This window comes from Neofelis nebulosa, chromosome 2, assembly GCF_028018385.1.
Source record: "Neofelis nebulosa isolate mNeoNeb1 chromosome 2, mNeoNeb1.pri, whole genome shotgun sequence".
Taxonomy (NCBI): domain Eukaryota; kingdom Metazoa; phylum Chordata; class Mammalia; order Carnivora; family Felidae; genus Neofelis; species Neofelis nebulosa.
Window position 1 is genome coordinate 157,240,761 of NC_080783.1, and position 12,256 is coordinate 157,253,016.

Consider the following 12,256-nt stretch of genomic DNA (forward strand, 5'->3'; position numbering starts at 1 on the left):
TTTTTCAGTGTTTAATCAAGTTCAATGTTCATAGGATAATCAAGTTGTTCTTTTTCAGTAGCAAAGCATAATGAATAGCTTCTCCATTACTCAGTTTTTATTTAGAAAAGATATAAAAGTTAGAAAAGCTAGAAGGATAGTATGCCCTTCAGCTAAATTCATCAGTCAACAGCTTAACATTAAAAAAATTTTTTAATGTTTATATTTGAGAGAGTGTGGGGGAGAGGCAGAGAGAGAGGGAGACACAGAATCTGAAGCATGCTCCAGGCTCTGAACTGTCAGCACAGTGCCCAATGTGGGGCTCAAACTCATGAGCCGTGAGATCATGACCTGAACTGAAGTCATGTGCTCAACCGATTGAGCTACCCCAGCGCTCTTTAGCTTAACATTTTATAATATTCTCTTCCTTTCTCCCTTTCCCCTCATGTTCCCTCCCGTCCTATGTACTATAAACTTTTTTTTCTTTTTCTTTTTTTTTTTTTTGTTGAGTCATTTAAAAGTATATTATAGATTCATTACCCTTACACTTCAGTATACATCTAAAAATTAGAATATTTTCCTGCATAACCTTAAATACCTTATTATACCCCAGCGGTCTGGCATTGATGCAATAAAATGATATAATTTATAATCCATATTTAAATTTTTTCCATGTATCCCCAAAAATGTCCCCTGAAATGTCCATTTTTTCCTCCTGTGGGACCTAATTCATGATCATATGTTACATTTGATTGTCATATCTCTGCATCTTTAATCTAGAGCAAGGCCTAGCAGACTTTTCTTTGGAGATCAGCTGTACTTTGCAACTATTCCACTCTGTCATTGTTGCTAAAAAAGCAGCCATGGACATTATGTAAACGGATGAGTGTGGTAATGTTCTAATAAAACTGTTTATAAAAACAGGCTACAGGCTGTAGTCCTCTTGTCTAGAATAGCTTTCTATATTTTTTTGTCTTTAATGACACTATATAATGACTGAACAATCAGGTCAACTTTTTGGCAGGATGCCCCCCAACTTGGGTTTTTAAAAATGTTCCCTCGTTATTTTTTTAAGATAGCAAATGCCATGCAACCTTAAGAGTTGTTTCCACAATAGAAATGGAAATCTAATTTCTTGGGAAAGATTCTCGTTTAGTTGAAAATAAAATCTTATTCTTTCTTCCTTTGTCTCTCTTACAGTGTGTATAGAAATTGGACATTAAAATGAAACTTCTAGACTGCTAATTTCTTGGTATTCTCTTGTAGACACCAAAAATTTTACCTATATATACTCTTTTATATAAGTGTGTTATATTCACAGATGTAAATAAAGAATTCAAGAGGGCTTGGATAATGAACGGTAGTGAAATAACTTAGATTTAGAATTGAAGAGTATTTATATTTTAGTCAAATATAATTCCATAATATAAAAGCTAAAGTTGTCTTATGTTGAAGACATGCGACAATAAAATTAACAATTCTTTGCCACAGGTAAACCTACTATTTTTAGCACTGGATTCATTTTTAGAAATAAATATTTTTTGATAGATTTAATACAGAGTTGTCCTTGTGGGAATGATGTTACTATATTTGCATTCATACAAAAGTATATACATTTAAAAAAATTATTCTACAGATTACTTTGTTGAATGAGTAGCAAAAGTGTGAAAGTAGCATGTTTTACTGGAATTAAAGAGTGTGAGTATTTTTAGTGCTTGAATTTCCTTTAAATATCTGTATGAATATCTGTGGTTGGGTGCTATACTGCCTTCATTTATTAGTTTTGACTAAGACAATGTTTTTCTTCATATTGTGCCTTTATCACAATTTGATTCTTGTTTGACTCTTGACCCTGTAAAACAAATCTGTTTCCTTTCCTGCATAGCTGTGTATTAAATAAAGATTGAAACAGTATTCTATTGGAGGATTTAATTTCTTGGCTAAATATTCTTAGAGTCTTTAACCATTCTTCACCTCACATCTCCACAATAAATGGCTATATGATCTTGACAGATTATTTACTCTGTGCCTTGGTTTCCTTATTTGTAAAATAGAGATAATAGTACCTATCTTACAAGTTTATAATGAGGACTATGTTATTATACTTAAAATACAACGTCTGGCTTATAGTATACATTCAGTAAATGTTAGACACTATTGTTATTTCTTATTCTATACTTTCTCATCCATCTTGTCTTTTCATGAACCTGTTTGTCTCTCGTAAAGCAGAACTGAATATAGTAAGAGGGATGATCTGACCAGTCCAGGAGGAATACAATGGTAACATCCTCCATTAAGTTGAAGTTTTCTTATTTTAATTCATTGTGGAGAATTTCAGACTTACAAAAATGTAGACTAATATGATGGACCCTCACATACCCATCCTCTATTCCCAACAAAATGACGAATCCTGTCCATTCAGTCCTCAGCTTTTTTTCTCCCTCTTTGGTATAATTGTAGCTCCTCTGTTATACCTAAAGTCCATGCCCGATTTACTTTGATAATTACTAAAGCTTTAGCATCTTATTCTCTTAGTAAATAATTATGAAATTAATGAACAAATGAATCCTGCCTTGATTGAGGTCTGGATCAGCTTCCAGTAGTTTGTTTTTGGAGGTTAAGTGGGTGGGTAGGTGGGATTGAAAATATGTTTGCTTGTATCATATTTTTAAAATTTTTTTCATATTTTTTTTTTTTAAAGATGTCACCCCAGCTTTTTACAGTTCCTTCCATTTCTGCATGGGGATATATGTGGTAATCTTACTGGTAAAATCTCTGAATACTCTAGGAAATAATTCAAATTAGGTGGACTAGAAGACTTGAATTTACTATTTTCTCAATATTTCTTAATTTTCTTAATTTCACTTATCTGGATTTTAAGACTTTTACCAATGTTTATTATAGGCCTTTCAATTTGATAATCATTTTATCTTGATAAAAGAGAAGCAAATAGAGGTTGAAGAATTCTACTTTGTCATCTCTGTTGAAATATTTTTTTAAAGTCAGAGTTATTGTGGAATACTTTAAGTACACTAAAAATTGTTAACAATTTATTGGTTTCAAAGAAAGGCTTTCTTCCTAGTGGCAACAGCTGACTATAGCACTTTTTAAAAAATTTTTTTTAGTGTTTTTATTTATTTTTAAGAGAGAGAGAGAGAGAGCGAGCAGGTGAGGGGCAGAGAGAGTGAGGGAGACACAGAATCTGCAGCAGCTCCAGGCTCTGAGCTGTCAGCAGAGAGCCTGACTCAGGGCTCAAATTCACAAGCCATGAAATCATGACTTGAGCTGAAGTCACACGCTCAACCGACTGAGCCACCCAGGTGCCCTGACTGTAGCACTTTTTTTCAAGCCTGTGCTTATTTTTTCTATAACTCTGTTCTTGTTCCTTATTAATTGTTAACTGTGCTTTCAACAGTTTGCTGAAAATTTAATAGGCTCATAGCCATTTTTATATTGATGATACAGAAGTATGTAACTCTTGCTTAAAACAGAGATCATGTTATAGAGACACCATGAGAAGTCTTTGGTCGTTCATTTAGTGGGGAAGGACTTCTGAAGTTGAAGTATGGCAGGCAGTTCAGAGTATTGTAGAGAGGATAGGTTCCAGTACTCAGCTCACTACCATCACCTTAAGATTGAGCCTGGGTGAGCCTGCCTGGTGGAAACAGCCAGCATAGACAGGGTTTGTATGCTCCATACATTTCAAAGCAAATTAGGGCTTTGTGAAAGTGAGTTTAGACTCCATATCTGTAACTTATCAGGAGTGACTTAGTATGGTCCTTGCTTTCTAACTCAGTTCTAACTTTTCAATGAAGTATCTTTAGCTTCAGAGGAATTTACCCTTCAATGTTAGCAGTTTTTACCTTAATATACACATTTCAAGAACAAGAATAACGTATGTTTTTTAGGCAGGGCGCTTAAAAACTGTCCTGGTGAAGAATGCCATGTTGGAATTATGCCATGGCTGTGAACCTTAGAATTACATTGTCTTACCTTTGAAATTTCTGCTAGTTTGCAGACTTCTGAACTTAAAAGAGACTTTGGTTGCACGGAACATCTGTCTATTCATTTGTTCAATCAAAAAATATTTATTGATCATCTATATGCTGGAAGTTGCACAGTGGATAAAACAGTGAACTTTTCAGATGTGTTTGCCATTATGGAGTTTACAGTCTAGTGGGAAATGGAGTGAAATTTATTTGAAGCCATAAAGAAAATTATGTTTTACTTACACGTTAAGGACTTAACCACTTAGTTTGAAGCAAACTTGGAATGACTTGTTCTTGATTGTTTTTGCACAATGTATTCGAACATTCAGGATTTTGGGGTAACATATTTCCATATGTATATGTATCAACATGTGAAAATAGACATCAGTCAGAGAAGCAGGACAATTTGTACCAAAAAGAGAGAGAGAGAGAGATAAAGAGAATTAACTAGTATACACATACCATTGTGAGATTTCAGGTTAATGACAGACAGTAGATTTGTCTGGGTAAAACTATATGTCAGTTGTGCTAAACAGACCTTTGTAGATAGGGAGTAAATATCTTTAAGACCTTTCTTCTTTAAAAGTGTTCAATAGTTAAGAATTGCCTAGAAAGTAAACTTCCTGTGTGGGAGTATAATAGAGTAAATGAGAACCATGACACCTAAGATCATATCTGAATTATTTGACAGTTTCCTGTAACTCTGGGCAAGAAAATGTACTTCGGATTCCTTACTCCCAACAGAGTACAACAGAGGGGCTGGATTTGCTGATTCCTTCTAGTGCTAAAACCTTATGATTTTATTTTATTTTTTATTTAGCAGTTTCCTAATGACTTTGTTGGAAAGTCAAGATGCCTTCTTATTTTCTTTACTTGTTCAGGTTCAAGAATTAAAAACTTAAGATGGGGGAATAAGGCTTTGCTTTCTCTAACTGATATTTTCTGACTAGGTACTTCGTAACTCAGGAAGACCTCATTTATTCCCAGTAATATGTTTTACTAAACTCTTTCAGGTAACTTTAAAAAGACTGTGTGGCTTAATAGTAGATCATGGCTTGAACTCAGTTTTTAATTTATTGTTGTTACTAGAAAATTTTAGTGAGGTATTTTTCTTTGTCTCTGTAGTTATCAGAGACTGTTACAGACGATTGCTGTACTCGAGGCTCAGCGTTCTCAAGCAGTCCAGGACCTTGAAAGTTTAGGCAAACACCAGAAAGAAGCACTAAAAAATCCCATTGGATTTGTGGAGAAACTCCAGAAGAAGGTATATATTAGTACTGTTTTTGAGCACTGTTACTGAGAATATATTTGGTGATAACTTGATTTATTCTTTTAATATGGGTAAATATTTTTTAAGTGTTTCATTTTTTTCCCTTCTATACCTAACCATACTACTGAAGGCAGGATGATGCCCCCCCACCCCCGCAAACACACAAAATATACCCCAATGAAAATAGCTGGGAACTTTAATTGAATATTTATATTAGGAACTTGTTCTATTGCCTAGCCATTTTTAGGATCTTTTCCTGTTACCTTTCCCATCTTAGAGAGTATTCCTTCTTTCACGACTTCAGGATTAATAAAGTGAAAAGAAAAATTACTTTAGGGTTTATTAATTGCTTTAAATATAAGTTACTTTTGTAATTTCCCTTGTAATATGACAGAAAATATTTGTGGTAAGAACAAAAACTATTTTAAATGCCTTTAAGGTTATGGTTGCCAAAGACATGAGGATAAGATACAAATTTTACTTAATTTTATAATGTCCTTTATTTTAGTGAAAAATTCCTTTCAATTTTCTCTTTTCCTTAAAACAGAACTTTCATATTTAACAGTTAACCATTTGAAAGTGATTCAAGGTTTTATCACTTTCTTGTATGTGAATATGGAGATAATTTAGATGTGCATTTATTACCATAGTGTGTGTCTTGAATTAGGGATCCACTGATTGTTCAATAAATTTGAGAGGTGTAATATTAATCAGCATTGTGTGAAAACATTAAAACTGAAAAACTGTGAAAAAGAATCTTCTTATTCACCTTAAAAAACAAAAAACCTATAAAGCATGACTACTGTAACATAGTTATTAGTTACCAGTTTTTAATGAGTCACAAAAGTGGTGTACCAGGTGTTGAGGGAACAGCCCTGGGGACTTTGTTTCACTTAGTTGTATTAATTTATTATTTGGATTTCTTTAGCTGTATTATTCCTTGGCAGTCATTACTTCTCTCCATGCTTCAGATCACTGAATATCATCATGTGTATAGAATCTATATATTGATTTGCTAAAACTTCTAAACTTTTTAGGATCCTATTTGCCCTCTTTGTATAGTGAGTCCACTTAGGTGTTTATTGATTCTGCATTGCCGTTATTAAACATTTGCTGGTGCAAAAAGATAGAGCACTCACTGTGGTTGCTTAAAATTGATTCAACTAAAACAGACGGTGATAGAAAATTAATCATTAGTAAAAGATTTATTAAACTTGATCTTACTTTATTCATGTTCCCTGCTGGGCAAAAAAGATGCAATTATGCTTATTTACTAGATTTATAGGCAGTTGGTTATTTGCTGGTTCTCCATTTCCAGGTATAATTTAGAACTGAATTTCCTTTCACTTTATCTCAGAAGCAGAGATGGGATATTGACCATCTTAACAATTTTTTGTGAAAGTGTACAGAATTACATTAAATCCAGACACTTGAACAATTATGACTTACATTTCTTGCAAAGAAGTTTTTCTGCTGGATTTAATTTAGAAGTTTGATTTTTCCTTTTTGTGTGTGTGTGTTTATTCATGTATACAAATCTTCCTCAACTTAGATGGGGTTATGTCCTGATAAACCTATCTTAAGTTGAAAGTATCATAAGTCGAAATGCATTTAATACACCTATTCTACTGAACCTCATAGCTTAGCCTAGCCTACCTGAAAGGTGCTTAGAACACTTACATTAGCCTGCAGTTGGACCAAATTACTTCACACAAAGCCTGTTTTATAATAAAGTGTTGAATATCTCATGTAATTTATTGAATACTATACTGAAAGTTAAAAAGAGGATGGTTATATGGGAACAGAATGGTTGTCAGTGTATTGATTTTTTTACCCTTGTGATCCTGTGGCTAACTGGGAGCTGCGGCTCACTGCCACTGCCCAGCAGCACGAGAGAGTATTGTACTACATATCGCCACCCTGGGAAAAGATCAAAATTCAAAGCACAGTTTCTATTGCATACGTCACTTTTACACCATTGTAAAGTGAAAAAATCCTAAGTTGAACCATCATAAGTTGGGGACCATCTATACCTAATTTACCTATTTCTTTAGATTTACCATGCTATAAGTTGACGACATGTATATGTTTGTTTTAATGGACATTTAGAAACTCCTAATTGAAATAGAGGAAACTTGTGGTATATGTTGTTGTATAGAATGCAGAGAACATTTATGGCTTGTTAGCTTCCTTCTATATTACTGTCACTATTTTAAAAGACACTCTAATTTTGCAAAAGTTGAACCTTAGACTAATGTGTGCTATTATGATGGTGATAATGTAATATAAATAAAATAAAAATTATGAATTCTGTGTCAAACAGTTAAACTGGATTTTTCTTTTCAGTTTCATAGTTTTTGAGCTAATTTTTTCTCAGCATCTTACTATGGAAAATGTCAAGTACACAGACAAATTGGAAGTATTATATAGTTAACATACACATATTCACCCCTAGATTCTATAATTAACATTTTACTATATTTGCTTTATCATGTATGTATCTATCAATCTTTCATCATTCCATCTTATAGCAAGAATGCATTTTAAAGTTGCAGACATGAACACTTCACACCAAGTTACTTTAGAATGCATATTAACAAATTATTTTTTAAAACATTTTTAAGGTGAAATTTCTATATAGTGAAATTCACAAATTCTAATTGTACTATTCTGTGAGTTCTGGCAAAAAAACATGCATATATGTAACCAAAATCCCTATCAAAAGGTACTGATGATAATGATCTGTTTTTAGTGATTATGACAACTAATGACTTCTGTAAAGGTGGTTGGTTAAGTAACTGAATTAATTCCAAGTAGAATGAAGGTGTAGCTGTGATTCTCAAGGTGTCATAATTTTTTGTATATGTGATGAGAGTTATATTATTGTGAAAATAATTCATTGTTTTATGAATAAGTCAAGAACACGGGAGTACATTTAAAATGAATTCCATGTGTCAAGTTTCATCTGTTGCAATCAAAACATTTCATATGCTGTTCTTAGAGATAAAATCCTTTCTCGGCTTTGTTATTTATGTTTAAAGTGTGTTAGTGATAAAGTACAGTATGTCTATGTAGTTCAGCTTTGGAGCTGTATCTAAAAATAGTGCTTATATCATTAAATTCATTCTTCCTTACCAGCTATCATTTTTACTATTTAATGTTTAGACTATATTATCTTTAACTTTATTGGCTGTTGGATTCAAACAGTGAATAGAAGTGCCCAGTTGATGATAATTTAGATTTGGAGTCCTCTGAAAGTTTCAGTTAAATTTAAACTGTCACGTTTTCTCCCCCCAGGCTGATATAGGGCTTCCATATCCACAGAGAGTTGTTCAATTGCCTGAGATTGTATGGGACCAATATACCAATAGCCTTGGGAACTTTGAAAGAGAATTTAAAAATCGTAAAAGACATACTAGGAGAGTAAAGCTAGTTTTTGATAAAGGTAAGAAATTACATGTTAAGAATTTACATAAAGAACTATCTGGCAGTCTTGCTTTAATAATCCTATACATGGTCTTCTTTTTAGTAGGTTTACCTGCTAGACCAAAAAGTCCTTTAGATCCTAAGAAGGATGGAGAGTCCCTTTCATATTCTATGTTGCCTTTGAGTGATGGTCCAGAAGGCTCAAACAGTCGTCCTCAGGTAAACAGTATGAAGTGTTGGAGTAGGAAGATTTGAGTTATAGATAAAATATGTTAACATTTCCTGATTTGTATTCTTAAAATTTAGGCAGTGTTTCACTGAAGATAGTGGGAACATGAACTTCGAAGTTAAGAGAAACCTGGGTTGGAATCCCAGCTGTATTGCTTACCAGCGGTGGAACATCAAATGTTATTTATATTAAAACCTCCAAGATGCAGTTTCCTTTTATATAAAAAGGGGTTAATATTACTTGTGTTGTAGAGTTGTGTGAGGAATAAATGAATAGTACATGTAACATGCTTAGTACACTGTGTGACATGTACTGTTTATTCTAAAAATAAGAGGTCTTTGTGTGTAAGTGTAACGTAACCAGGATTTGAGTCCTGGCCTTGCCACTAGTATTTAGATGAACCTTGATTGACATGTGGGTTCAGAATAGAAATGTAATATTTCCTTTTCTTTAAAATGAAGTTGTTGTCATCTATATCACAGGATTGCTAGGAGTATAAAACCAAAGGAAATAAAGGAATGTGAAAATATTCTCTAAACAATAAAAAATTATACATAATATAATAAATTTACTAAAATATTTTGAAATTAATAAAAAAAATTCCACAATATGTGTATTATTTAGCTATATCAAATGATAGTCTTTGCTATTTTTTTTTTTTTTTTTTTTTTTTTTTTAACGTTTTATTTATTTTTGAGACAGAGAGAGAGACAGAGCATGAACGGGGGAGGAGCAGAGAGAGAGGGAGACACAGAATCGGAAGCAGGCTCCAGGCTCTGGGCCATCAGCCCAGAGCCCGACGCGGGGCTCGAACTCACGGACCGCGAGATCGTGACCTGGCTGAAGTCGGACGCTTAACCGACTGCGCCACCCAGGCGCCCCAGTCTTTGCTATTTTTGACAAAAGCCTTGTTTTATATGCAGATGATAAGAGGACGCCTTTGTGATGATACCAAACCTGAAACATTTAACCAACTGTGGACTGTTGAGGAACAGGTAATAGATATTTCTGAATTGTGTAGGTTAAAAAAAAAGGTTCAGATTAGAGTCAGTATTATGAGTAAAGTATATATTGTTGTGTGTGATCCCTCTTAACCAAGAATTCAAAATACTAAACTTCATTCTGTATACTTTTTTTTTTTTTTTTTTTTTTGGGGGCCCACTTCAAGAATTTTGGATTTTGAGAATGTATGAATTCCTATTTGGAGATGATTTTTAAATCGGGAATCTTGGTTGTGGGAAGTAGATTGAAAAAGATAGTAAAATGGATGGATTAAAGTTTCTGTAATGCAGCTTTGGGAGAGAGGAAAAACCTGGGGCCAAGTAAAACAGTGCCTCAAAGTGAATTCTTGTTTTTGTTATGAAGGGGAGCTGACAAAGCCACACCAGAGTGTTCTGTTACATTTTGGCATACGGCTAGGAGGCTAGGACTGTTTGTTCATGGGTAAGGTTTGAGACACATCTCTCTTTCATATGAGGATTAACCCCTAAGCTATAATAAAGTTAGCAGTTTTCGAAAAGCTTTAGAAACCTTTATTTCAAGCATCCAGTTTATTCTTCATCTTTAGCACTGTGTGACAATTTAGGGGATAGCTCAGAATTTAAAAATCAAATATTTGAGTGGAAGACCACACAAAGGAGGGAAAAGTTTAAGTTTCTGTCTAAGTCCAAATGAATTTAGATATTTTTGTTAAATCTATATGGGGCAAGCCTAAACATAGTCTAGCAAGAAAAGGTGGTGAGTGGAAATCATTAAAATGCATAAAGTGTTATTAATTAATTAAAAAATTTCTGGTGCCTTGTTTTTACTTAAGTGACTAGATAATCTTTAAGTTCTTCCATAGGTTTATGCTCTAATCTCATTTTTCCTAGTAAAGCTTAAATTCCTTACTAGAAATTTTTCCCGCATCAAGGATTTCTAGTGACTTAACCTGCAGAGTTGTGGGGGGTGTATTATAGTTTAAAAGGAAGTGTGAATGTATTTATTCATTTATGTAAATGTATTTATTTATGAAACTCAGTATTAAACTTGGTTTTGGATTTGTCTTAGAAAAAGCTTGAACAGCTACTCCTGAAATACCCTCCTGAAGAAGTAGAATCTCGACGCTGGCAGAAGATTGCAGACGAACTAGGCAATAGGACAGCAAAGCAGGTAATTGAGGAGATGGCCGCATATTGCTGGCCTGTTTTTGATAGTTTTTTTAATGAAGGATAATGCATTTGGCATAAAGTTTGCCACATCATTTTAAGCTACACAGTGCTATAGTATGTGATTTTTTTTTGTTATGTTTTGTTTTTAGCATTGTATATTTTGTGTTGATTTCTTCAGAAACAACTTGAGATGATTCTCCTTCAGATCATTACTAAAAAATAAGAATATAATGTATTTAGTGTCTCTTGAATGTTTAGTGAGTGCACCAAGTTGTGTACTTGGTTAGGCTGTGCTAATAGATGTGTGACATACTTAGTAAGTATCTCTGATTGTCTTTCTAAAAAAATACATAGCAGTTTTCTTCTTTGCATTACTTTGCGTTCTTTGCATTGATATTAATAGATGTGTTTTTAATGCAGTGTTCACAAGTTGAAATATGCGTTTAGCTTTGGAGTCCAACAAATTTCCTGTATTTTAATGATTTTTTGTCTAGATTTTATTTTTTTTTTTTTTCCAACGTTTTTTTTTTTTTTTTTTTATTTTTTTATTTTTGGGACAGAGAGAGACATAGCATGAACGGGGGAGGGGCAGAGAGAGAGGGAGACACAGAATCGGAAACAGGCTCCAGGCTCTGAGCCATCAGCCCAGAGCCTGACGCGGGGCTCGAACTCACGGACCGCGAGATCGTGACCTGGCTGAAGTCGGACGCTTAACCGACTGCGCCACCCAGGCGCCCCTAGATTTTAACATATAAATGCATTTGGTGGCAGTTTAAAATTATATCTAGATTTATGATAAATTTTAGATTGTTAGCATTCATTAAGATAACACAGGTATATTTTAATTTTTAAGAACTATTCACATAATGCATGTCTTGTAATTTTGTTAAATGGCTTATATTTTCTTAGGTTGCCAGCCGAGTGCAGAAGTATTTCATAAAACTAACTAAAGCTGGCATTCCAGTCCCAGGCAGAACACCAAACTTATATATGTACTCCAAAAAGGTAAAAAGAAAATAGAGAAAGTAAACTTTAGATCTTTGATTAAACTTATAAAAGAATTGCTATGTAAAAGTGTATACATTTATCAGAACAAAGTTTTTATTTTTAAAATCTGATTTACTCTAAGCATTTTGTTATATTGGGGATGGACACAGGGTAGGTTTCCATTATTGCTGCTCAGTGAAATTGAATGCTCTTTATATTCATTATT

At 33.6% G+C, this 12,256-nt stretch overlaps 1 protein-coding gene across 5 annotated transcripts in view; it reads left to right on the forward strand.

Moving 5' to 3' along the window:
* The window catches only part of ZZZ3 (zinc finger ZZ-type containing 3), a 106,710-nt gene that overhangs the window by 81,575 nt on the left and 12,879 nt on the right, over nucleotides 1-12,256 (forward strand). For 4 of the 5 annotated variants that reach the window (XM_058716918.1, XM_058716920.1, XM_058716923.1 and 1 more), the window contains 6 exons: nucleotides 5,094-5,232; nucleotides 8,536-8,683; nucleotides 8,768-8,883; nucleotides 9,817-9,888; nucleotides 10,943-11,044; nucleotides 11,953-12,048. In XM_058716918.1, coding sequence (XP_058572901.1) covers nucleotides 5,094-5,232; nucleotides 8,536-8,683; nucleotides 8,768-8,883; nucleotides 9,817-9,888; nucleotides 10,943-11,044; nucleotides 11,953-12,048 — 673 coding nt within the window. The remainder of the gene's footprint in view (nucleotides 1-5,093; nucleotides 5,233-8,535; nucleotides 8,684-8,767; nucleotides 8,884-9,816; nucleotides 9,889-10,942; nucleotides 11,045-11,952; nucleotides 12,049-12,256) is intronic. The other variant, XM_058716922.1, reaches the window with a different exon arrangement.